General features: G+C 39.4%; 1 protein-coding gene across 4 annotated transcripts in view; it reads left to right on the forward strand.

Moving 5' to 3' along the window:
- The window catches only part of ADGRB3 (adhesion G protein-coupled receptor B3), a 1384867-nt gene that overhangs the window by 1229784 nt on the left and 130082 nt on the right, over positions 1-25001 (forward strand). For 3 of the 4 annotated variants that reach the window (XM_073626734.1, XM_073626737.1, XM_073626735.1), the window contains 2 exons: positions 4004-4102; positions 4474-4645. In XM_073626734.1, coding sequence (XP_073482835.1) covers positions 4004-4102; positions 4474-4645 — 271 coding nt within the window. The remainder of the gene's footprint in view (positions 1-4003; positions 4103-4473; positions 4646-25001) is intronic. The other variant, XM_073626736.1, reaches the window with a different exon arrangement.

Genomic DNA, 25001 nt, shown 5'->3' on the forward strand with positions numbered 1-25001 from the left:
GGCCACCAACAGCAGGTTCTCTAACATGATGTGAGCCTTACAGTTCACACTATAGGCAAGCAGCAGGGCAGTGGCTGAAAATTTTCTGGGTCAGAAAATGAATGTCATTCTTTTTATCCTATAAAGATTTCTAGCTCAACAGGTATGGGTGAATTACAAAAGAAGGTGATTTACTGGCTTCTGGCAAGACTGTTTTCTTTTAATTAAATGTATTTAAAAAGACACATTACTGCAGACTGAAGTCTGTGCAACCAAACCAGCAGAAGCAACAAGAATGAGAATGATATATTGCTCAGACCAGAAGAGTTTAATGCTTTATCAGCACAGACTGACAACACCTGTTTTATGTGCAATGTGCACTGAAGGGAGCAGGAATACTAGGAAATCCTAAGCAGGTACAGTGTCCAAAAGCTATATTGTTTGTCATGCTTTATAGTAAAATAATACACAATTGAAGAAAAAAAAATCTAGATTAGTACTGAACTAGTAAAAGCAAATTTATATACATTTATGCCATTTGTCAGTTTCTTAAGAACATTTAGTTTTCTTTTCTGTACCCAAACAACTGTTAACAGTTAACAAATGAGATTATCCTATTTAGAGATGTAAAAAGCAGATATTGTTTAGGGGTTTATGCACATGGGTACCTTCATTCATGCAGCATAAACATGTATTTTGGTGCCTAGGAGCCCCTGCTGCTGTGTACAGCCACCCAAAGACCTGAATAGTTGTAGGTAGTTATATAGAGGTTTGCAGTGCTACTTGCACAGGGGTGCCCAGACACCAAAATGCACCAGTTAGTTTAGGCTGGAAGTAGGATTGTGTCTGTGTACATAAGTCCTAAGGGTTTTTATTGTACAATAAAGATTCCACTTGTACACAGCTACTGAAGTATAAATATGTATGCCTTTAGCTCAGTGCATTTCAAAGTTGTATGCTCTACATATTACCTTGCCTTAGCTTATTTTTATAGCTGAACACTCTCTGAAACTCTGAATTGTGGCAGTTAAATATGTACAGTACATACCATGTAAAAGGAGGGTGATGCTTAAAATCTACATCTAAAAATGATTTAATTTTTTTAAGAATTCCATTACAAAAAAATGTGAGATGGGTTTGTGACTGGTATATAAAAAATCTCTTCTAACTGGCTTCTGCAGCAGATGGTTTTACCTTTTCAATAAGAAATTACTCTCCAGGATCATTCTAGATATTTCAGTCTAGTATATTTTTTCTTTCTTTAGCATTTCTCAAGCTTTAATGTATGGGAACCCATAAAACACATGACCCTCATTGGTTTTCCTGTATATAAATTTTCTTGAAAACTATTGCTGGATTGTAAATAGTTGGTTTGGCTTAAAGGCAAATGGCTGTTCACTTTGCAATGTAAATTGCACTCTGCAAGGGCATTTGCCTCAGAGCTTAGTAAATGTGGTGAAGTTTCACTCATGTGAAAATAATAAAAACATTTGAGCTTGTACATGAATAATAATATAATAATGAATGAATAATGGAAGTAAGCAGAGCTTCACCTCATTCAATAAGCCCTGGGACCACTTCCCTTATAAGGTGCAATTTCCCTTGCAAGGGAAACAGCCTGTTTGCCTTTAGTAAACTTACCCCAATACATTTTGTCCTTGGGTTCATTTATGCCTTCATACCACAGTCTTCTTTTTTTAGCCCTGTACTAAACTGCTTCACTTGTCCTCTAGCACTTACTGCCTTTGCAAAATACCAGAGTCACTGTTAAATCTGGCAGTCACATACAGGGAGGTGATGTGATCCAGAGGTACGTAAAAATGAAACTAAGGAATATCAGCTGGTGGATGCCACCGGTTGACATTCAGAGCACTTCACACTTTACCATATGACGCTGAACAGAAAATCTTCACCTGTAAGACCAATTTCTGTTACAGGGGATCCTCTTTTTGTTTATGTATGGTTTTATGTAGAGAGAATACAAGTATCCCCCACCCCCAGGTTGTTTAATAAGTAATATACTACCCTTTTAATTCCCTATTAGGTGGAATTATAGTTCTTCCATGTTACAGTACTTCAATATTAGGGCAGATACGTTACAGGGAACAGATTTTCTTTCATAACCACTGGACCCTATTGCCAAACTAGCTATAGATATGAGCTTACATTTGGACATTAAGGCACAGTTCAAATGCTAGAATTTTTTAGGCAATTAGGACATGAATATAGAAAATGGAATAATCTGACTGGTTATGTTCATGAAAAGGCAGTTTGCGAACAACCCATGAACCAATAAAAAAAATCTAATCCAGCCAAACAGCTAGAAACAAGAATGATTGTTTGAAAATTGAGGTGAAATTGGTTAAAAAGCTGAAAATTGTCTGAATAAGCTAAAACATGATGCCATATACACATTGGTAACAGATCTGTATTTTTTTCTTCCAAAATGTATAATTATATTCATAAATTAAAGTTTTTCAGCAGTTTGCAGACATTAAGTTTTTGGAACCTTAATGTAAGCATTCATTGATGTTTCTACTCAATCATTTGATTTGTATCTTTCTCTTTTTTCCAAATATGTTATGTTAGCTAAAAAAAAAAAAAGCTGAACAGTTAAGCAGCAGATGAATTATTAAGAGAGAAGGCACTGTTTTATAAAAACAAAATTGTCATATGCAATATTAAAAATTGCAAAACAAACCACCTAGGGTACACTGTCATGTTTAAGAGATTTGAATAAATATGCAGCAAGCTTTATTGTGATTTTGTGTACAGTAAACATGGTGCTAATTAGTTACAACAGTTTGCTCAATGATATTCCTTTTTTGTCTCTGAATTATAATGAGGGATGAACAATGAACGTACTTGTTTAAAGTACCAATTAAGTCAAACAGTTTGTATATTACATAGTTATGAAATGTGTTTACGGCAGCACAGGTTAGGTGTCCCGTAGAGTCTGTTTTGCCTGAATTTTTTTTAATATAGAACAATCTCCAACAGGATAAAAGAAACAAGTTATTAAAATATCATGATATAACCGGAAGGTATACTTTTCAATGAAAAGAAAAAAAAAAATGATGGTGATAAATTACATATTATAAATTAATTTTGATTCTGAAGTTTTTGTACATCATGTATTTAGGCATTCTTATCTCTCTGGTTTCTCATTTCTACTTATTATGATTTAAGGTTGGAGATTGTTTTAATATGTGTGCTGCCCCTGTGTGTGCAACTAAGTGATCTATAATAATTTTCAACATTGTCTGATACCAACAGTTATATATATACACACACATTCTTTAAAATTGGATCTCATATATGTTCCTGACAGGGACAAAGCCTGTTTAGTGATTATATGTTATTAATTTAGATTTTTATTAGATGCAACAATCACTGTTTTATTAATTGATGCTTCTGCACTTTTTTTATGAAAAAAAAAATAAGAATACACAGCCAATTAACTTCATCAAATTCCATTCATTCCTAACTCCATATTCAGGCTATTTAATATATTAATTAATAAAATCAGTACAATTTGTAATTTACCTTTACCAATTGCAACGGAATTCCTATCATATAACTGGTAGTATTATTAACAGAAGTAACAATGACTTTTAAACTTTTACCGTTTAAGATTAATTATATTGGCCTGAATATAGAATGCCATCATATGTCTGATTTAGCACCTGCTTATGTTTAGCTCAGTGTATAATCTGCTTATTAATTTGCAAAATGGGAAATTATCACTTTTTTATAGAGGGAAAAAAAATGTCCTGCATGCATGAATGAAATTATCCTTCTTATTATTTAAGTAGCAAATGTCACAAGTAATTTGATACATCTTTAGTACCAAAAGTTTCCATTAATAAACAAATCAATACATTCATCTTGTTACGTATGCATGAGATCTTATTGAAAAACAAATAGTAAAAAAAAAAAATAAAAAAAAAGAAAGTACCACAGTAATGATTTCAGTGAAAATTGAATACTTTGTTCTTTTTGTGGGTGTTCTGTTTGTTTGCAGTCAGATGAGTGAGCCTCATAGCGGTTTGACGCTCAAATGTGCCAAGTGTGGAGTAGTTTCAACAACAGCTTTGTCAGCCACCACCGCCAGTAATGCCATGTTAGTCTAAATCATTTACATCTTCTTGTTACAAATCTATTACCGTGCATGTCTGAAAATAGTCTGATAAAATTTGTGTTCTTCTAATAATACTACAATGTCTTTTTGTTCTTTATTTATTTATTTTTGTAATTTTTTTAACTTGTGCAACAGTATTAAAGTGTTGCCTTTAGACAAACATCTTTTTACATAAATGTGTTTTAGCATTAACCGCTTCAGTTCCAAGATGGCCAGATCATGAAATATACATGTAACCAACTGGCAATCTTATCACTGAAGGTGCTTGCTTACTTTTATTTAAACCTCTGTAATATGATTTGCATGCACAAAGCACAATCTGGTTCAGCAAACAAATATCTTTCTCTGCATAGGGCATCCCTTTGGAGTTCCTGTGTTGTTCTACCTCTCCTGGCTTTGACATGGATGTCTGCTGTTCTAGCAATGACAGATAAGAGATCGATACTGTTTCAGATACTGTTCGCAGTATTTGATTCATTGCAAGGATTTGTCATTGTGATGGTCCACTGCATTTTACGGAGAGAGGTGAGAGCAATATTTTTGTCTTCTATGCATTTTCTTGTGTGACATCTGATAAGCAATGACTTTTCTCAAATTTCAAGATACAAAATCACCTTGACTTAAATGAATTAGCAGATATTCATAGTCTGAGATGCAATCCCTGACATCCATCATGTAAGATCAATGAATCATTTGCCAGACACATAAACCTGTGTATATGTCAAAGGTTCAGTTAAAAAAAAAAGCATGTTCATGCATGAAGGAATGGAAAGATGAATGATATATATATATTTTTTCTATTGAGCTGAAGTTTTATCATTAACTTAAAATTCACCAGATGTCTAGACATGCTCTAGCACAATCTCTGGAAATCTATATATTCCTTGATAACCTTTGATGTATATGTATAGCCCAAACTTTTTTATTTTTAGGTAGAATAGAGAAGGTTTAGAAAGGACATAACATTTCTGTGTCCCTGGTAGGTATATTCACCCTCTCTATTTTATCCAGGAGACCGTCAGAACAGAAAGAGACAGAAAATGATGTTAAAAAAAAAGTTGTAACTAAAATGAGAGGTGATGGTACATCTTCCAGTCGGAACACCTGTTGTGATGACAACTGTCGAAGAGGGAAATTCTCCTTTGTAGAAAATGTTTCTCTCTTCCTTTTGCTGGACAGGACAGGAAGTGAAGGAAAGTCTCCCTGATGGGACAGAGACAGGAAAAACATACATACTGGAGTTTATCACCTCCCCGCTTAGCTATAAAAAAAAAAGATTGGACTACAGATATACTTTTATGTATTTATAGAAGTATGAAGACCTTTAACTAGAGCAACACAAATTATTATCATTGGTTGTGATAACTGTAAAATCATAGCTTTGTCTTATATTCACTTTGGATCATCATGGTTTATAACCAGTCTATTTAAACTCCTCAACAAACAATCTCTCAAATGCACTTTATTACATTAAGGTTTTTTTGTGTTCTATTAATTACACAATAAAAATATTATATTTGTTAATATTCCTATAAACATCCATAGATAGTTAAGCTGAAAATATAATGGACAACTCCACACAAAACATAAAAACAGTAATATATATATATATATAAAAACCTAAAATCTTTTAGCTGTGTCTTCTTTTTCTTTATGGATTCATTGTTTTTAAAAAAAATCATGCTTATTAAGCATTTTGTCCTGTAGCAGAAAATGACAAGGTCCTGCTCCCTTGGGTTCTGGACCAGTATTCATATTACAATTTCCAACACTGAAACACTGAATCTTCTCAAGACACTTTGATTACAGGAAATTGCTGTCACAATATATTTGCAAACATTCTTTCTATGGGTATAGCTGCAGCTCATATTCAGAAATAATAAATTCCTCATACCAGGGTCAAAATGTTTCCATTAGTACTGTAAATCTCATGTTGTAAAGCGCTGCACAAACTGTTGGTGCTAAATAAATCCTGTATAATATTAATCATAATAATAATAATAAAAAATCATACCTGTAGTAATCAGCTAAACGTTTATAAATGTGAACACTAAATTAATGTTAATATCCACCTGTCAATTTTGTAAACACATCTATTTTTTTTTTTTAAAGAAAAGCAAAAAAAATTTTTTTTTTACAAACAATAAGTAAAGATACATGACCTCCATGGAAAACTAGACAGATACATTGTATATAGTCTCAACTTGTGTAAAAATCCTGTCTTCAACTCTCCCTAATTATTCCTAATGCTCCTTATACTGCAAAGGGCATGCTCTTTGAACTTTGGGGTCAAAGGAGGGAGGAGTGATAAAGACTGGCTTCTTCAGGAAATTCCAGATTTGCATATAACTTTATTGTCAATCCTGACAAGAACAGGTTTGCTGAGCTAGTATGGAATTTCTATTGTATCCAGGCAAATGCTTACCATGCTGATATATCCATGCTAGCTATGAAGATACATAATTTTAAAAATCTCAGTTTTAATGTTTCGTTCATAAGTAAAAAAAAAATGCTGACTATATGTAAAAAATGTATTTAATTTGGTTAGTTCTATTCATTAGGTTACTTGTTATCCTCACATATACATTTAAAAGAAAGTGCTTTAACTTTACATCTACAAATACATGGCATTATCAAAGCAAGACTGAATTATAGTATGGTTTCATAAACAAAGTTAGTAGCAAATTCAATTTTTGGCATTTATATCTTGGATGGGAAGCCTGGAATTTGCTAAGTGAACTCCCAATATACCTGGTTTGGCAAACATAGGTTTTAGCATTGAAAAGCACACAGATGGCTTGAGACTGCTGTTTGCCATGTCACACATAAAGATTTAGTAAGGTGGAAAATTCAATTCAGTAATTTATATAGAACAAGCAGCTGCCTTAATAGACAGTCATAATATTTAAAGCTCCATTCCAGCATTATTCTGCATTATCATTGATATAGACCTATCACTTAAAAAATATCCCTTAACATTAATTAATATTATCAATAATGGTAACAATGAGTTTTAAAGGTGTTGTTAAGGCAGAAGGTTTTTTTTTTTTTATCTTAATACATTCTATGCATTAAGATAAAGAACCTTCTGTGTGTAGCACCCTCCCCAGCACCCCCTAATACCTACCTGAGCCCCATCTCTGTCCAGCGATGTCCACAAGTCCCTTGGCCTTCTGGGACTCTCCCTCCTGCTTGGCTGAGACACAGCAGTGGCACCATTGGCTCCCGCAGTTGTCAGGTGAGAGAGGGGGCGGGGCAAACAGCAGCTCCATGTCTGAATGGACACACAAAGCTGCAGCTTAGCTCAGGTGCCCCCATAGCAAGCTGCTTGCTGTGGGTGCACTCGACAGGAGGGAGGGGCTAGCGAAGAGGGACCCGAGAAGAGGGGGATCCAGGCTGCCCTGTGCTAAACCATTGCAACGGGGAGGTAAGTATACCATGTTTGTTATTTTTTATTTTTAAACAAGACTTTACAATCACTTTAATGTGGAGCAAAGAGTGCAATTTACTTAAGTATGTTTTTAACTTTGGGAGTATTGACTTTGGGAGACTGGGCAATGACATAATCCTAAATAAAAGGACCAGGGCTACAGTGCCATATAGAGATGCAGTTATCATTATCATAATAATGTAAACAAGAATGAGCAGGCACTGCCTAGGTCTGCAAAGCATGCAGAAAAAATTAAATGTTAAAAAAATTCCTGCAGTGGGCATGTGACACAAAGTATTCAGCTGTAGAGCAAAATCAAACAGAATAGGTGGCATTAATAAAGCTTAGTATACTATACTGTATATTACACATACATTAAAACAGAGCAAAGGTAAATATTAGGCTGGGTACACATCTAAACTGCATGTGGCTCGCAGCAGGGGTCCGGTGCATCCCTGTTCTCCGTTTCAGGGACAAATCAGGGATGAATTTTGCCTGAATGCATCCCTGAAACAGAGCTGCACAGGACCTCTATACAATTCGATCTGCAGCCGCCCCAGAGATATGTGAACTGGCTCCATAGAGAGCCAGTCATGATCTCCTGTCATGCAAATTGGATGCGAGGAAACACGCATTCAATTTGCGCTAGTGTGAACCCAGCCTAGAGTAAGCATGGCTTGGCCACATTGTTAGTGAACAGGCATACCCCACTTTTAAGTACACAATGGGGTTTATTTACTAAAGCTGAAAAGTGCAAAATCAGGCTCAATTCTGCATAGAAACCAATGAGCTTCTAACCCCAGCTTGTTCAATTAAGCTTTGGTAATAAAACCTGGAAGCTCATTGGTTTCTGTGCAGAAGTGAGCCCTATTTTGCACTTTCCAGCTTTAGTAAATAAACCCTATTGTGTACTTAAACGTGGGGTATGCCTGTATTTGCAGTTTAACAGCCTTGATACACAGCACAGTGTGTCCAATGGCAGCAATTGTCCAAACTTTAGCCTTGCCTAATGTGATTATTTTCTTCATATCTGCTCCTTTGTTTAGCTGTGCAAGTTTGAATCTCAATTTCACCTACATTTGTATATTTTCACAATTTATTTTCTGTCTATATATTTTATATCCCAACATGTTCTTGACTCTTCTAATTACTCTTTGTTTCTACTTCATCTTTGTCCATCCCAGTAACTGGAGATTTTGGATACTAAGGCAAGATGCATTTTACTGTAAACAACTGTGGCATCCTATGATCATATGAATCTACTGCTGCTTTTGAATGCAATATAGTTTAGGAATATAGTAATAAAAGGAACTTCTCAAAGTATCCCGGACTCCAAATACAGGAAATGCAGGGCAAACATCTCTTCACAGATGGGAAATCCAGTGGAAGAAATGACCCAACACAGCACAGTTGCCCCCAAAATGTAGTGTGTTACCACATCATGTACCATGTAGACTGCACATTTGAGATGAATCCACTGTTCTCTTCCAAATACTTGTTCCCTAGCTGCTCAGTCCCAGGTGTTGGCTTCCATCTTGACTCGTTCTGAAATAGAAAATTTAAGAATGAAAGCTGCACCCTGACACCCCAAAAGCCACACCAAATGTTTATATTAAATAGTTTCCTGGTACATAGACAGTCAACCTTAATCATAGACTGCACATTGATGGATTGCTCTTCCCTAAAAAAAAAAGTGTGTCTGGTTCTGTAAACCATGCATATTGGGTAGGTAATCTACAGCCTTTGTTTTTAAAAAAGATCTAATGATTTAGTTCAGTTAAATATTAGCCACATGGCAAACCCATTATTGGGCCCACTGATGAAAATGCTCTTTATTGTCCTACCAGAAACAAAAAAACGTTTTGGTTCGACAGAACTGAGCATATGAGGAAAACATGCATAGGCAGAGGTTACATTTAGTTAAATCCACATGTCAAAACAGTCAGTAAATACAAATATTACAGCAGCCATACACAAGCTTTTCCTTTAAACATCCAGCTTGGCTTCATCCTTCCAATCACTTCAGTCTACCTATTGGGTAATGAGACCACACATTCCAGTAGGGATGTGATTCAAGTTTGCCACCACACAACAGATTCTAGTTGTGCACCACATTGGGTGAACTAAATAACCTTTGCCCACCAGTCAAAGCAAAACTCTAGTTTCTGCAGAAAGTCATGCATTTAGTGGCCATATTACTATTGACACTAAATGTGACAGCTTTCCGCTCAGGGCCATGCATCTATCCCCCCCATTGGTTGTTTGGAGGCTAAAGCTGTCTGCATCCTAACAACCAGTGACTCATCCCAGTCCCATTCAGGCACCAACCAGTAGCAAAATGTAAACTAAATGTAAACAAAGGGGCAGGGAATGCTGTCTGACATCATTGACCAAATATGGTCATGCCTAGCAAGGTCCCTCTCCATGTTGAGGGCACGTGATCTGGTATGGTTCAGAAGGGTACACGCTTGCCTCCCCCACTTGCTCTCCAGCCAGGCTGCATGCTCAAGTGAGGCAGGTGCAAGGCATCTCCAAGTATGTTTTTTAAAGGAATTCATGTTTTTACAATTTCATTTTAAGCTTTTAGTAAAAGAACTGTTTCACATTATTATTATTATTATTATTATTATTATTATACAGGATTTATATAGCGCCAACAGTTTACGTAGCGCTTTACAACTTAAGGGTAGACAGTACAAATACAATACACTTTAATACAGTAGAAATCAGAGGGCCCTGCTCCTTAGAGATTACAATCTAAGAGAGAAGGTCAAGAGATACAAGAGGTAATAACTGTGGGTGATGTGCTGATTGAGAAGATAAATGTACAGTTGTTAGGTGGGGGCCAGATAGGCTTCTCTGAAGAGATGAGTTTTCAGGGATCGTCTGAAAGTGGATAAAGTAGGAGAAAATCGGACATATTGGGGTAGAGCATTCCAGAGGATGGGGGAGGCTCTGGAGAAGTCCTGAAGGCGAGCATGGGATGAGGTGACAAGGGAGTTTGAGAGCAGGAGGTCTTGGGAGGAGCGAAGAGAACGATTAGGTTGGTATTTTGTGACTAGGTTAGAGATGTAGCTGGGGGCCAGGTTGTGGATGACTTTGTAAGTTATAGTTAGTATCTTGAATTTAATTTGGTGACTGAGTGGCAGCCAATGAAGGGATTGGCAGAGGGGTGTAGCAGACGCTGAGCGGTTTGTGAGGTGGATGAGCCTGGCAGCAGCGTTCATGATGGACTGAAGTGGGGATAACCTATTTAGAGGTAAACCAATGACGAGGGAGTTGCAGTAGTCAAGGCGGGAGATGACCAGGGAGTGGATTAGAATACGCGGGTGTCAGATCTTTGCCCTCCTCGCTAACTTGCAACAAAGGACCGGCCAACCTCACACCACGTTGTCACTTACGTAACAATGCCACTCTCAGCTGCGCCCAGCACAAAGATTTTCCAGCTTGCGGGACCACAATCTAGGTGCGAGCAGCCTGAGAGTGATTGTCACTGGGCTAATTACACATTTAACCCTTTAACTGCCACCACCCCCGTTTAAAAGACCGAGCCAGGCGAGACTCGTAATTTTAGCAATACCAATTATAATTTTCAACATAAGGGTTTATTATGAAAAGGTCAAAGTTGATGCAGATAAAACATTTACAGAAAAAGTTGTTTCAAAAGATACAGACAATATACAGCCACAAAGGAATAAGGTAGAATTGGGAAAGAAAAATACTTGCAATTAATGTCCGAGGGTTGATCAGAGTTCGATCGATGAGCTAGGTAATCGGTTCTCAACTTGGCAGATGTTTCTTCTTGGATGGTAAAAGGAGAACATTGAATATAAAAAATGTTTTTGCATCAATACATGTCTCAGAGGGCAGTGCCCAGCTCCCTGTGCCCTTTGTTTGAGTTTGGACGGTCCCTATGTCATTTTTCACAGAAAAAAAAACAGGCTGGCAGGGAAATGTCATTTAGCTGCATTTTTTTTCTTTATAAAACGTCACTTTTGCTTGTATATATCCTACAGTGGTGCCACTTCCACTGGATTTAGGGCATCAGCCAAGCATTTTCTTTAAAGGAATTTTGTATTTTAATGTTTTACTTTAAGCCTTAATAAAAGAGCTGCTCCCTGCTGAAAGGTATATTAATTAATTTTTTTTTTTTTCATTGGTGCATTTCTGTCCCTGAGTTCCATGTTCCAAGCAAAAAAAAATGTTTGCATTAGGGCATATCCCCTAGGGCAGTGCCCAGCTCCCCATGGCCTTTGTTTGCTTTTGGGTGTCTTCATGCCATTTTTCACAAAAAATACAAGCTGGCAGGGGAATATAATTTAGCTGCATTTTTTTCTTTATAAAATGTCACTTTCATAAGTGTATATACAGTACAACAGTAGTGTCACTTAAATGCAGGTTAAGGGTATCTCCCAAGCATTTTATTTAACAGAATTTAATATTTTTAATGTTTCAATTTAGGCCTTATTAAAAGAGGTGCTCCCTGCTGAAAGGTTTTTTTTTTCTTTGCATTGTTGCATGGCCCCAAGAATGGTCCCCAGCTATCCATGTCCCTAATTTGACAATCCCTCAGCTTTTAGGCATTGCAAATGGTGAGAATTAATTTTCCACATTCACCTCCTATTGACTTCAATGGAATTCACAATTTGCAGACTCTTGGACATGTTTGCAAACCACATTTTCCCATCAGTAATTGGGAGGTAGAATGCATAGAGCCAAGCTCCAGTTTTATGGGAAAAGTTCAACTTGAATGTGACTTTAGTTGTTTATATAATTGAATCTGCAAATTGTTTTGACACGCAAGTTTTTGCAAGGTTTTTTTAACCCCTTCCTGACCAGCCGCCACAGTTGTACTGTGGCAGGTTGACTCCCCTGGGCAAACCGACGTAGCTGTACATCGGTTTGCCTTTTGACCACTAGGGCGCAACGCCGAAGCTGATGCTTGTGCCCGGCGGTCGCAATGACCACCGGGCACCCGTGATTGCTCCACACAGAGACAGAATGGAAATCTGTCAATGTGAACAGACAGATCTCCGTGCTGTCAGGGGTGGGGACAGCAATCGTTGTTCATACAATGTATGAACAACGATCGCTGTCCTCACCTAGTCAGTCCCATCCCCCACAGTTAGAATCACTCCCTAGGGAACATAGTTAACCCCTTGATCGCCCCCTGGTGTTAACCCCTTCCCTGCCAGTGACATTTACCCAGTAATCAGTGTATTTTTATAGCACTGATCAATGTATAAATGCCAATGGTCCCAAAAATGTGCCAAAAGTGTCCAATCTGTCCGCCATAATGTCGCAGTCCCGATAAAATGGCTGATCACTGCCATTAAGAAAAAAGCAAGAAAAAACGGCGCTAAGGTGTGTGTGGAAAAATAGCTCAGAAAAGTTAAATCATAAACTAATAAACTGTGAAAAGCAGCAATTCTAAATATATGACACCCATATAGCAATTAAATAAACAAACACATGAATCGCGCTGATAAATAAACATAAACAATGAATAATGAATAAAAGTAAGTGAAATATTAATCACTACACAAATTATGTGATATATAATGACCGGACTGGGTTTGTGTAATACACAAAATCAAATAATATGTAAATCTCTGTGATCACTGATAACAAATGTCATCCACCCATGCAAAAATTAAAAAACAATATAGTCCGCATGAGACGGTCTTCAACTATTGTGTAACGTAGAAATGTGATCCACCACCGGTATAGAAGGGGTTACTCCTTACCAGACAGGCATGATCGCCCATTACAGAGGATCATGAAAAGCATGACAGCTGTGACTTTGAGTGTATCTCCCATGCTGGTCTGCCGTTAGGACCTCGGATCATCACATTAAATAGATCGGCTCAGATGGAATGCATGGCATGTAACAGAAATAGGGAAACTCCGATCATGTAAAACCTTTTTAAAATGTTATTAGGTAATAAGACAAAAACACACTTACAGAAGTCACTTCATAAACAAGCCTGAAGTCCGATGTGTCGGCCGAACACACTCGGACAGACCCGTCCTACTGGAAGCGAGAGCAGTGACTGGAGGTGACGTCAGTACGTCGTCCTGCTCCGCCCTACACATTTCGTAATAGAATTACGTCATCCAGGGGCTTGTTTATGAAGCTACTTCTGTAAGTGTGTTTTTGTCTTATTACCTAATAAAATTTTAAAAAGGTTTTACATGATCAGAGTTTCCCTATTTCTGTTACATGCCATGCATTCCATCTGAGCCGATCTATTTAATGTGATGATCCGAGGTCCTAGTGGCAGACCAGCATGGGAGATACAGTCAAAGTCACAGCTGTCATGCTTTTCATGATCCTCTGTAATGGGCGATCATGCCTGTCTGGTAAGGAGTAACTCCTTCTATACCGGTGGTGGATCACATTTCTACGTTACACAATAGTTGAAGACCGTCTCATAAGGACTATATTGTTTTTTCTTTTTTGCACGGGTGGATGACATTTGTTATCAGTGATCACAGAGACTTACATATTATTTGATTTTGTGTATTACACAAACCCAGTCCGGTCATTATATGTCACATAATTTGTGTAGTGATTAATATTTCACTTACTTTTATTCATTATTCATTGTTTATATTTATTTATCAGCGCGATTCATGTGTTTGTTTATTTGATTACTGCCATTACTTGCAAAAAAAAATAATAAAAATGCTATAAATCTTTCCCCTATTTTGTAGATGCTATAACTTTTGCAAAAACCAATCAATATACACTTATTGCGATTTTTATTACCAAAAATATGTAGAAGAATACATATCGGCCTAAACTGAGGAAAAAAATTAGCTTTTTTTTAAAAAAAAAATTGGGGATATTTATTATAGCAAAAAAATACAAAATATTGTGTTTTTTTTAAATTGTCACTTTTTTTTGTTTATAGCGCAAAAAATAAAAACCGCAGAGATGATCAAATACCACCAATTTTGTTTGGGTACGTCGCACGACCACGCAATTGTCAGTTAAAGTGACGCAGTTCCGTATTGCAAAAAATGGCCTGGTCTTTGAGTAGCCAAATATTCTGGGGCTGAAGTGGTTAATCAGTCTTTGTGCAGCAGCACTTTTCTGAAAGCACCCAACAATTGCCTACCTAGAGAAAACAGTGCCATCTATCTTGAGTTTGCATCCTGTTACCTTATCAGGTTAAAGGGGGCCTGATTTATTTTTAACTTAACCAGTTGCCGACCACGTAACGTACATGTACTGCGGCAAAGTGGCTCTATTGCAAAAGCCTCTAGGGGGAACGTGCATGCTGCTGGAGGCCCGATCACATGCTGATTGGACAGAGGGGGAGCCAATCAGTGGGTCAGGTGGACATTGCCCCCACGATCGTTCCAGAGAGAGGCAGAATGGTAGTCTGCCAATGTAAACAAGGCAGATCGCCTTTCTGACGGGAGAACGTGGAGATCTTATGTTTCTGCTAAGCAGGAACATAGATGTCTGTCTTCGTTCAGTCAGAGCATCCCCAACACAGTTAGCAAGCACTGGTCCCCAAAAGGTGTCACTTAGTGTCAAATTTGTCCCACAATGTAGCAGTCCCGCTAAAAATTGCTGATCGCCATTACTAGTAAAAAAAAAAATAATTCTATAAATCTATCGCATAGTTTGTAGATGCAATAACTTTTGCATAAACCAATCAATATAAGCTTATTGGGATTTTTTTTACCAAAAATATGTAGCAGAATACATTTTGGCCTAAATTGATGAAGAAATTAGATTTTTTTAAAAAATTTATTGGATGTGTTTTATAGCAGAAAGTAAAAAATGTATTTATTTTTTTCAAAATTGTCGCTCTTTTGTTGTTTATAGTGCAGAAAAGAAAAACTGCAGAGGTGATCAAATCCAAAATCAAAGGACATCAATCTTTTTTGGGTGCAACATCGCACGACCGTTCAATTTTCAGCTAAAGTAACACAGTTAAAAATGGTCTGGTCATGAAGGGGGGTAAATCTTCTTGAGCTGAAGTGGTTACAATTATAAGTTAGAATGTACTGGTGGTCAAAAGGGGCTCATAAATCTCATATACTCCATCCACAGTTGTTCCTTAGCATACAAAAAGGAGGAGGGATTATCCAACTGTCACATCAAAAACGATACTCCTCTGGTCTCAGATTGTAGTATCCAGTGGAAAGTATCAGCAAAGAGATAAACACCACATAGTGTAAATCCTTAAAATGAGGTTTTATTCAAGTAATGCACTGACATGCCATTACATTAAAAGAAAAAACGTCATCAGCAAAAAAAAAAGGGCTCAATCCAAACATGAAAACAGGAAACAATGCTTGTGAGAACTACTACTCCAGTACTATGCATATGGGTTTTGAGAGCCACAGTGTTCCCAGGATCTTGATGAAAAGATAATGATGCCACCCTTACCTTGGTACTGCAGGCAGAAACCAGGGTAAGGTAAATATGGTTTTTAACATTGTACTGTTTTTATCTCATTAATGTGGTGATTTTAGAAAGGGGGTAATAAGCAGGTATTGGCTTTTAGTAGTCTGCCTCAACATACAATGTTTCAGCAACACCGTTTCCCATGGCTTTAGTAAAACATTTCAGTGTTTACCACAATCAAATATACTTATGTTAAATCCTCAGATATATTATTAATATTAATAATCTTATAATTAATATGCAGGTCCTTGGTTGTTTAATTTTCTTTTCTTTGCATTTTGTTGTAAGCTGTGTCATCAATAGGCCATATGCCTTAAATTGTTTTTAATGATTCATGATTTTTGGCATGTCTGATAAAGACAACAAAGCAGATTCTTAGAGGTGAAAAGGGAAAAAAACATCCAATTTTAAAGAGCTGGAATATTATCAATTCCACCCTCATTATATTTTGTGAATATTTGTGCACAACTCTCTAAAGGCTCAATGCGTTCCAAAGAAGGAAAGGACTCCTGCTAAATTTTAATTGCTGTCTATGTCTCCACTGGTGAAATTTCACCATATCTCGTTGGCCAAAGTTTTTCACCGTTGCCAGTGGATATACATAGAAAAATAGCAGAGGTTTTAACTTTCATCCACTATACTAATAAAAGGTGTTTGCTGTATGTGTTTCTGTTTCAGAGATTCACTTAGTTCTCTGTATCAGCTGTAGACATAATAAGCAACTCAGAAAACCACTTAGACGTTATTGATTTATATATAACACATCAGAAAACATTACTGAATTCAGGTGTTTCCAGTAAAGTGTACTTTTTTGTGTGGAGGAAATTGAGTGGCCTACACAGAGCTCTGACCTCAACCCTGTTAAACATCTTTGTAATAAATTGCAATACTAATTGTGAGCCAGATCTTCCCATTCATTGTGTGTAAAACTGACCGGCAGACTCCTGACCATCAGGTGGATGCATTCGGGTAGCTGCACTTCTGCCCAATTGCCTCCACACACCCCTGGTACCAGTGCCCCCCCCCCACACGTGCGTGCCCCAGGCCATGTATTCTGGGCTCCGCTTGCAGAGGGCCTGGCCAGTGCCAGCGGGTGGAGGGGAATGAGAAAGATGTCCACTCTCCTCCCCTTCTTGCTGTGACTCAGAAATCGACATGTATGACGTCACTTCCAAGTCAGGCTCTCAGTGTCCCCAGCTAGCATAGCAAAGAGGGGATGTAATGCAATGCGATCTGCATTGCAATGTATTCAGTGGAGCCCAGAGAAGACATGGTCTTTGACCCTGCATGTATCATTGAAGAGAACCTGTCACCTAAAAATCATCACATACTGTAGGGGACTTCTTGTCCCCTATGTGATGAAAAAAAAGTTAAGCAAAAAAAGAAAAAAAAGCACATCAAATTAAGGCCCAAAATGATTTTATAAACATGTGTGCAAAAAATGCAAAAATGGCTCTGGCAGCAATAAGGTTACTTTATCATTATGGTGTGGCATTTTTTATTACTTATTAGTGAAGTGTTGCTACTGCATACATCTAGTTTAATATATCAGAGAAGAAAAAAATCCATAAAGCGAATCTGTGAATAAAGACTAGCGACAATGACAGGCAGCCTGCCTTTGAGCCATTAACACTCAAATTAAAAGAAGCTCACATTTTAGATCGACATCTTGCAAAATAAAAATCAAAGAGTGTTTGTAAAAATTCACAACAGTTAATAGCTGTTCCTTGTATACTAATTAGGTAATATATTTCCCACAGTGCCAACAACTCTGCAGAGAGCAGCCATAGATGCATAGTTTATTAATCATGAAACATGTTGTATCTGTTATGCCCTGTACACACAATAGGATTTTCCAATGGAAAATGTGTGATAGGACCTTGTTGTCGGAAATTCTGACCGTGCGTGGGCACTATCACACATTTTCCATAGGAATTTCCGACACACAGAGTTTGAGAGCAGGCTATAAAATTTTCCGACAACAAAATCCGTTGTCGGAAATTCCGATCGTGTGTACACAAATCCAATGCACAAAGTGCCATGCATGCTCAGAATAAATTAAGTAACGAAAGCTATTGGCTACTGCCCCGTTTATAGTCCCAAGTACCTGTTTTATGTCACTGCGTTCAGAATGATCGGATTTTCCGACAACTTTGTGTGACCATGTGTATGCAAGACAAGTTTGAGCCAACATCCGTCGGAAAAAATCCATGGATTTTGTTGTCAGAATATCCGATCAATGTCCGACCATGTGTACAGGACATAAGAGTGGTTTGAATCAGGATGTTCAAAATTCACATTCTATATATACTTTGAATATTTATGCACCTATGGTACATGCAAATAATAAATAAAATTAAGAATTTAAATGTCAGTAACAGTAATTTCTACCTGCAAGGACAAATTTTAACTTCTGGAACTCAATAGATGAGATTTGTCAAAAAAGACAATGCTCCAAGCATTAATTAGTTTCAGCATGTGGTGCCCAGTAGTGTATTTAGGTTTTGTGCTGCCCTAGGCCTGACTAAACTCGTGCACTCCCTAATTTAAATATGACCCACCCCTTCCTATCAAGGCCACACCCCTTGCTGTTTAAGACCCGCCCTGAAATTTTCGAGTGGGGACACTAGTTCTGAGGGCCTGGGGGCGGGCAATGGATTCCCTTAATTTGCATAGATTTCCTCTCACTTCATGTTTGGCTATGGGGCAGGAAGTAAAGGGGAATCTCTGCAATGGGACAGGAATGGTAAAAAATAAACTGACAGGGGCTATAACCCTCCCTTATTCTATCCAAAATGAAAAAAAAAAATGTTGCCTATAGTTCTACTTTAAGCACAAATTTCTGATTTTATGGAGCGGACTAAGAAGATATAACCATGCCAATGGTGCAGCAGAAAACATATAGCACAGTGAGGAAGGTTTGTGGTGCAGGATAATAGGACAGTCAAAATTAGAAGCGGCACCCTCCCCACAGTTGTGAAATGCCGGCCGCCCGCATACCCGAAGCAGTGCGGCCGCTTTATGGGGGTGCTAGACCAATTTGCCTCTCAGCCCAGTCCACCCCTCACTAATAGTGTAACACAACCCGTCGGGGACTCTTTCCGTGCTGCGCCCCTGCAAAGTGCTGCCCTAGGCCTGGGCCTTTTTGGCCTAGGCCAGGATACAGCATTGGTGATGCCCACTAGCAATGCACATTTACCAATTCCTTTTAGAAATTCAAAAGAGAAATCATTACCTTTCATGTAGTTTTAACATGTTTCCAATTCATCCAGCTGCAATACAATCCATAAACATAAAGTTGATCTGCTAGCTGTCAATCTTGGTTTGGAACATTTGGCCTGAAATCTCAGGGATTTGTTTCTATATGTGAATGACAGAATGGAGAATTTAAACATTTAACCTCTGCAATTTTTAAAAGAGTAGCAATCATTGTGGGATTGTATTCATTGAGCAGGTCCTAAAAAGGTGTCTGACATTTACAAAAAGTCTGAATTTAAAAAAATTGCGGGATGATATGAGCTTCCTTGGTATTTAACTACTTGACCCCAGAAGGTTTTACCCCCCTCATGACCAGGACATTTTTTGCTATTCAGCACTGTTCTACTGTAACTGGCAATTGCTTGGTCGTGCAACACTGTACGCAAATTATATTTATATATTTTATTTCACACAAATATAGCTTCCTTTTGGTTGTGTTTGATCACCACTGGAGTTTTTTTAATTATTATATAAATAAAAAAAGGCTGACAATTTTGAAAGAAAAAAAAATATATATATATTCTACTTTCTGTTATAAAATGTGTCTTTGGTCATAAGCAACCTGTGTTTCTGGGGACACTATACTATTGAGGATGCTAGTATAGCTCCAATGATCAAGGTACTGATCTGTACAGACACTATATTAGTATTGGCGGTGATCAGTGACTGTGGTAGTGTGGTGCGGAATCTTGCACCAACCGACACTGACTGGAAGGGATACTAAATGTCTAACTGACACTGACGTCACTAGTAACACTAATGCAGTTATCAGTAAGAATACTGACACTGTACTAATGACACTGGGTTAACATCAAGGGCAAATCAACTGTGTGCCTAACAAGTGTAATGTGTGCTGCTTTTTCTCACAGATTTGTCTGCTTTTTCTCCCTGAACTCAGAGTTGATTTTAGGGAGAAGAAACAGCCAGATCACTGTCTGTGTACAAAGTTTTGTGTGTTTGTATACACAGAACTCTGTGCTGTGATTGGCCATGGCCAATCAGCAGGTGTATAGCCATAATCATTGGCTGTAACCTGATGACAAACTTGTGTTGTGTCAAATTACAGCACAAGTCAGCAGGAATCTGCTGCAAAACCAGAAATTTGGTGGTGACATACTGTTACATTGCCCAGCCTGTAGCTGCTGCCCATTTGCAGTAAATGTACTGTGGTCGAGCAGCAAATGGTAGAAAGTGTATGTAAACTTTACCAATACATTTCTCTGCTCACTTTTGGTCTGTTAAATACACCATCAAAAGTGTTTTCAGTATATTCAATAAGTACAAAACAATCTGTTCATTTAGCCAGAAATCTCTTCAGCTGATAAATGCCTGTGTTCTCTGGACTATTGTCAGTTAGCATTGCTCTCTTCTATCTCTATAACCTACAAAACACCCCCTCCCTATTAAAAAGAAGAGGGAGAGAGGTGTATGCAATCCTAACACAGGGTTATATAGTCCTAACACATTACCTGTCCTAGGGTGACAACGCTGTTCAGTACATTTGTCATAATAGAATAGGAAGTATGTTAAGGACAGGATTACCAGGTTAAAATAAAGGACTTTCAATACTGTAACTTTTTGGTTCTTGGGTTTAGATTAGGGATGGGCAAACGGTTTGGCCCGAGCATAAGTTCGGGCTGAACTTTTGTTGTTCGGTCGTTCGGTGAACAGCTGAACATATGGGTCATTCGGCTGTTTATTCGGCCCCCGAACCGACCACAATGCATTGCGGCGCTGAACAGTGCATTGCAAGCCCTGATTGGCTAAAGCAGTGAAAGCTTCAGCCAATCAGGGCACAGAGCACTGTCAGAGTCATGATTGGACACTGTCATCAGGACTTTATCCAATCATGGCTCATTCCTGCCCCACAGTATAAAAGTATTCTTTCAATGGCAGCCATTTTCAGTGTGATTTTGGGATGGAGAGAGATAGAACAGGGCTCTGTTCAGTTAGTTAGTGTACTATACTGTGCTATTTTGCTTCAATTGGCAGTGTAGAATATTAGTTTAGTGTCAGTCTAGGGATAGTGTGAGTGTAGTGAGGAGGACCATCATTCAGCTTTGCATAGTGTGCAGCTAGAGTAGGGACAGCTCAAATAGTTTCACTGTAGTGGAGTGAGAGTGTGTCATTCATACATACATTAGTGTAGAGTAGGGACAGCTCATATGCCCCGTACACACGGTCGGATTTTCCGACGGAAAATGTGTGATAGGACCTTGTTGTCGGAAATTCCGACCATGTGTAGGCTCCATCACACATTTTCCATCCGATTTTCCAACACACAAAGTTTGAGAGCAGGCTATAAAATTTTCCGACAACAAAATCCGTTGTCGGAATTTCCGATCGTGTGTACACAAATCCGACGCACAAAGTGCCACGCATGCTCAGAATTAGGGATGAGCCGAACACCCCCCTGTTCGGTTCGCACCAGAACATGCGAACAGGAAAAAAGTTCGTTCGAACATGCGAACACCGTTAAAGTCTATGGGACACGAACATGAATAATCAAAAGTGCTAATTTTAAAGGCTTATATGCAAGTTATTGTCATAAAAAGTGTTTGGGGACCTGGGTCCTGCCCCAGGGGACATGGATCAATGCAAAAAAAAGTTTTAAAAACGGCCGTTTTTTCAGGAGCAGTGATTTTAATAATGCTTAAAGTCAAACAATAAAAGTGTAATATCCCTTTAAATTTCGTACCTGGGGGGTGTCTATAGTATGCCTGTAAAGGGGCGCATGTTTCCTGTGTTTAGAACAGTCTGACAGCAAAATGACATTTTGAAGGAAAAAACTCATTTAAAACTACCCGCGGCTATTGCATTGCCGACAATACACATAGAAGTTCATTGATAAAAACGGCATGGGAATTCCCCAAAGGGGAACCCCGAACCAAAATTAAAAAAAAAAAATGACGTGGGAGTCCTCTTAAATTCCATACCAGGCCCTTCAGGTCTGGTATGGATATTAAGGGGAACCCCGGCCAAAATTAAAAAAAAAAAATGACGTGGGGTCCCCCCTAAATTCCATACCAGACCCTTCAGGTCTGGTATGGATTTTAAGGGGAACCCCGCGCCAAAAAAAAAAAAAAAAACGGCGTGGGGTCCCCCCAAAAATCCATACCAGACCCTTATCCGAGCACGCAACCTGGCAGGCCGCAGGAAAAGAGGGGGGGACGAGAGTGCGGCCCCCCTCCCTCCTGAACCGTACCAGGCCACATGCCCTCAACATTGGGAGGGTGCTTTGGGGTAGCCCCCCAAAACACCTTGTCCCCATGTTGATGAGGACAAGGGCCTCATCCCCACAACCCTGGCCGGTGGTTGTGGGGGTCTGCGGGCGGGGGGCTTATCGGAATCTGGAAGCCCCCTTTAACAAGGTGACCCCCAGATCCCGGCCCCCCCCTGTGTGAAATGGTAAGGGGGTACATAAGTACCCCTACCATTTCACGAAAAAAGTGTCAAAAATGTTAAAAATGACAAGAGACAGTTTTTGACAATTCCTTTATTTAAATGCTTCTTCTTTCTTCTATCTTCCTTCATCTTCTGGTTCTTCTGGCTCTTCTGGTTCTTCTGGTTCTTCCTCCGGCGTTCTCGTCCAGCATCTCCTCCGCGGCGTCTTCTGTCTTCTTCTCCTCGGGCCGCTCCGCACCCATGGCATGGGGAGGAGGCTCCCGCTCTTCTCTTCTTCTCTTCTTCTCTTCTTCTTTTCTTCTTTTCTTCTCTTCTTCTCTTCTTCTCTTCTTCATTTTCTTCTCCGGGCCGCTCCGCAATCCATGCTGGCATGGAGGGAGGCTCCCGCTGTGTGACGGCGCTCCTCGTCTGACAGTTCTTAAATAACGGGGGGGCGGGGCCACCCGCTGACCCCGCCCCCCTCTGACGCACGGTGACTTGACGGGACTTCCCTGTGGCATTCCCCGTGACGTCACAGGGAAGTCCCGTCAAGTCACTGTGCGTCAGAGGGGGCGGGGTCACCGGGTGGCCCCGCCCCCCCGTTATTTAAGAACTGTCAGACGAGGAGCGCCGTCACACAGCGGGAGCCTCGCTCCATGCCAGCATGGATTGCGGAGCGGCCCGGAGAAGAAAATGAAGAAGAGAAGAAAAGAAGAAGAGAAGAAGAGAAGAGCGGGAGCCTCCCCCCCATGCCATGGGTGCGGAGCGGCCCGAGGAGAAGAAGATAGAAGACGCCGCGGAGGAGATGCTGGACGAGAACGCCGGAGGAAGAACCAGAAGAGCCAGAAGAGCCAGAAGAGCCAGAAGAGCCAGAAGAACCAGAAGATGAAGGAAGATAGAAGAAGCATTTAAATAAAGGAATTGTCAAAAACTGTCTCTTGTCATTTTTAACATTTTTGACACTTTTTTCGTGAAATGGTAGGGGTACTTATGTACCCCCTTACCATTTCACACAGGGGGGGGGCCGGGATCTGGGGGTCACCTTGTTAAAGGGGGCTTCCAGATTCCGATAAGCCCCCCGCCCGCAGACCCCCACAACCACCGGCCAGGGTTGTGGGGATGAGGCCCTTGTCCTCATCAACATGGGGACAAGGTGTTTTGGGGGGCTACCCCAAAGCACCCTCCCAATGTTGAGGGCATGTGGCCTGGTACGGTTCAGGAGGGAGGGGGGGCCGCACTCTCGTCCCCCCCTCTTTTCCTGCGGCCTGCCAGGTTGCGTGCTCGGATAAGGGTCTGGTATGGATGTTTGGGGGGACCCCACGCCGTTTTTTTTTTTTTTTTGGCGCGGGGTTCCCCTTAAAATCCATACCAGACCTGAAGGGTCTGGTATGGAATTTAGGGGGAACCCCACGTCATTTTTTTTTTAAATTTTGGCCGGGGTTCCCCTTAATATCCATACCAGACCTGAAGGGCCTGGTATGGAATTTAGGGGGACCCCCACGTCATTTTTTTTTTTTAATTTTGGTTCGGGGTTCCCCTTTGGGGAATTCCCATGCCGTTTTTATCAATGAACTTCTATGTGTATTGTCGGCAATGCAATAGCCGCGGGTAGTTTTAAATGAGTTTTTTCCTTCAAAATGTCATTTTGCTGTCAGACTGTTCTAAACACAGGAAACATGCGCCCCTTTACAGGCACACTATAGACACCCCCCAGGTACGAAATTTAAAGGGATATTACACTTTTATTGATTGACTTTAAGCATTATTAAAATCACTGCTCCTGAAAAAACGGCCGTTTTTAAAACTTTTTTTTGCATTGATCCATGTCCCCTGGGGCAGGACCCAGGTCCCCAAACACTTTTTATGACAATAACTTGCATATTAGCCTTTAAAATTAGCACTTTTGATTTCTCCCATAGACTTTTAAAGGGTGTTCCGCGGCATTCGAATTTGCCGCGAACACCCCAAATTGTTCGCTGTTCGGTGAACTTGCGAACAGCCAATGTTCGAGTCGAACATGAGTTCGACTCGAACTCGAAGCTCATCCCTACTCAGAATAAATAAAGAGATGAAAGCTATTGGCTACTGCCCCGTTTATAGTCCCAACGTACATGTTTTACGTCATCGCGTTCAGAACGATGGGATTTTCCGACAACTTTGTGTGACCATGTGTATGCAAGACAAGTTTGAGCCAACATCCGTCGGAAAAAATCCTAGGATTTTGTTGTCGGAATGTCCAATCAATGTCCGGCCGTGTGTACGGGGCATTATAGTTTCAGTGTAGTGTAGTGAGACCGTGTCAGTAATCTTGACATTAGTGTATAGCTAGAGTAGGGACAGTTCAGATAGCGTCAGTGTAGTGATGGTTGAACAGCATATAT

Source organism: Aquarana catesbeiana, linkage group LG04 (assembly GCF_042186555.1).
Source record: "Aquarana catesbeiana isolate 2022-GZ linkage group LG04, ASM4218655v1, whole genome shotgun sequence".
Lineage (NCBI taxonomy): Eukaryota > Metazoa > Chordata > Amphibia > Anura > Ranidae > Aquarana > Aquarana catesbeiana.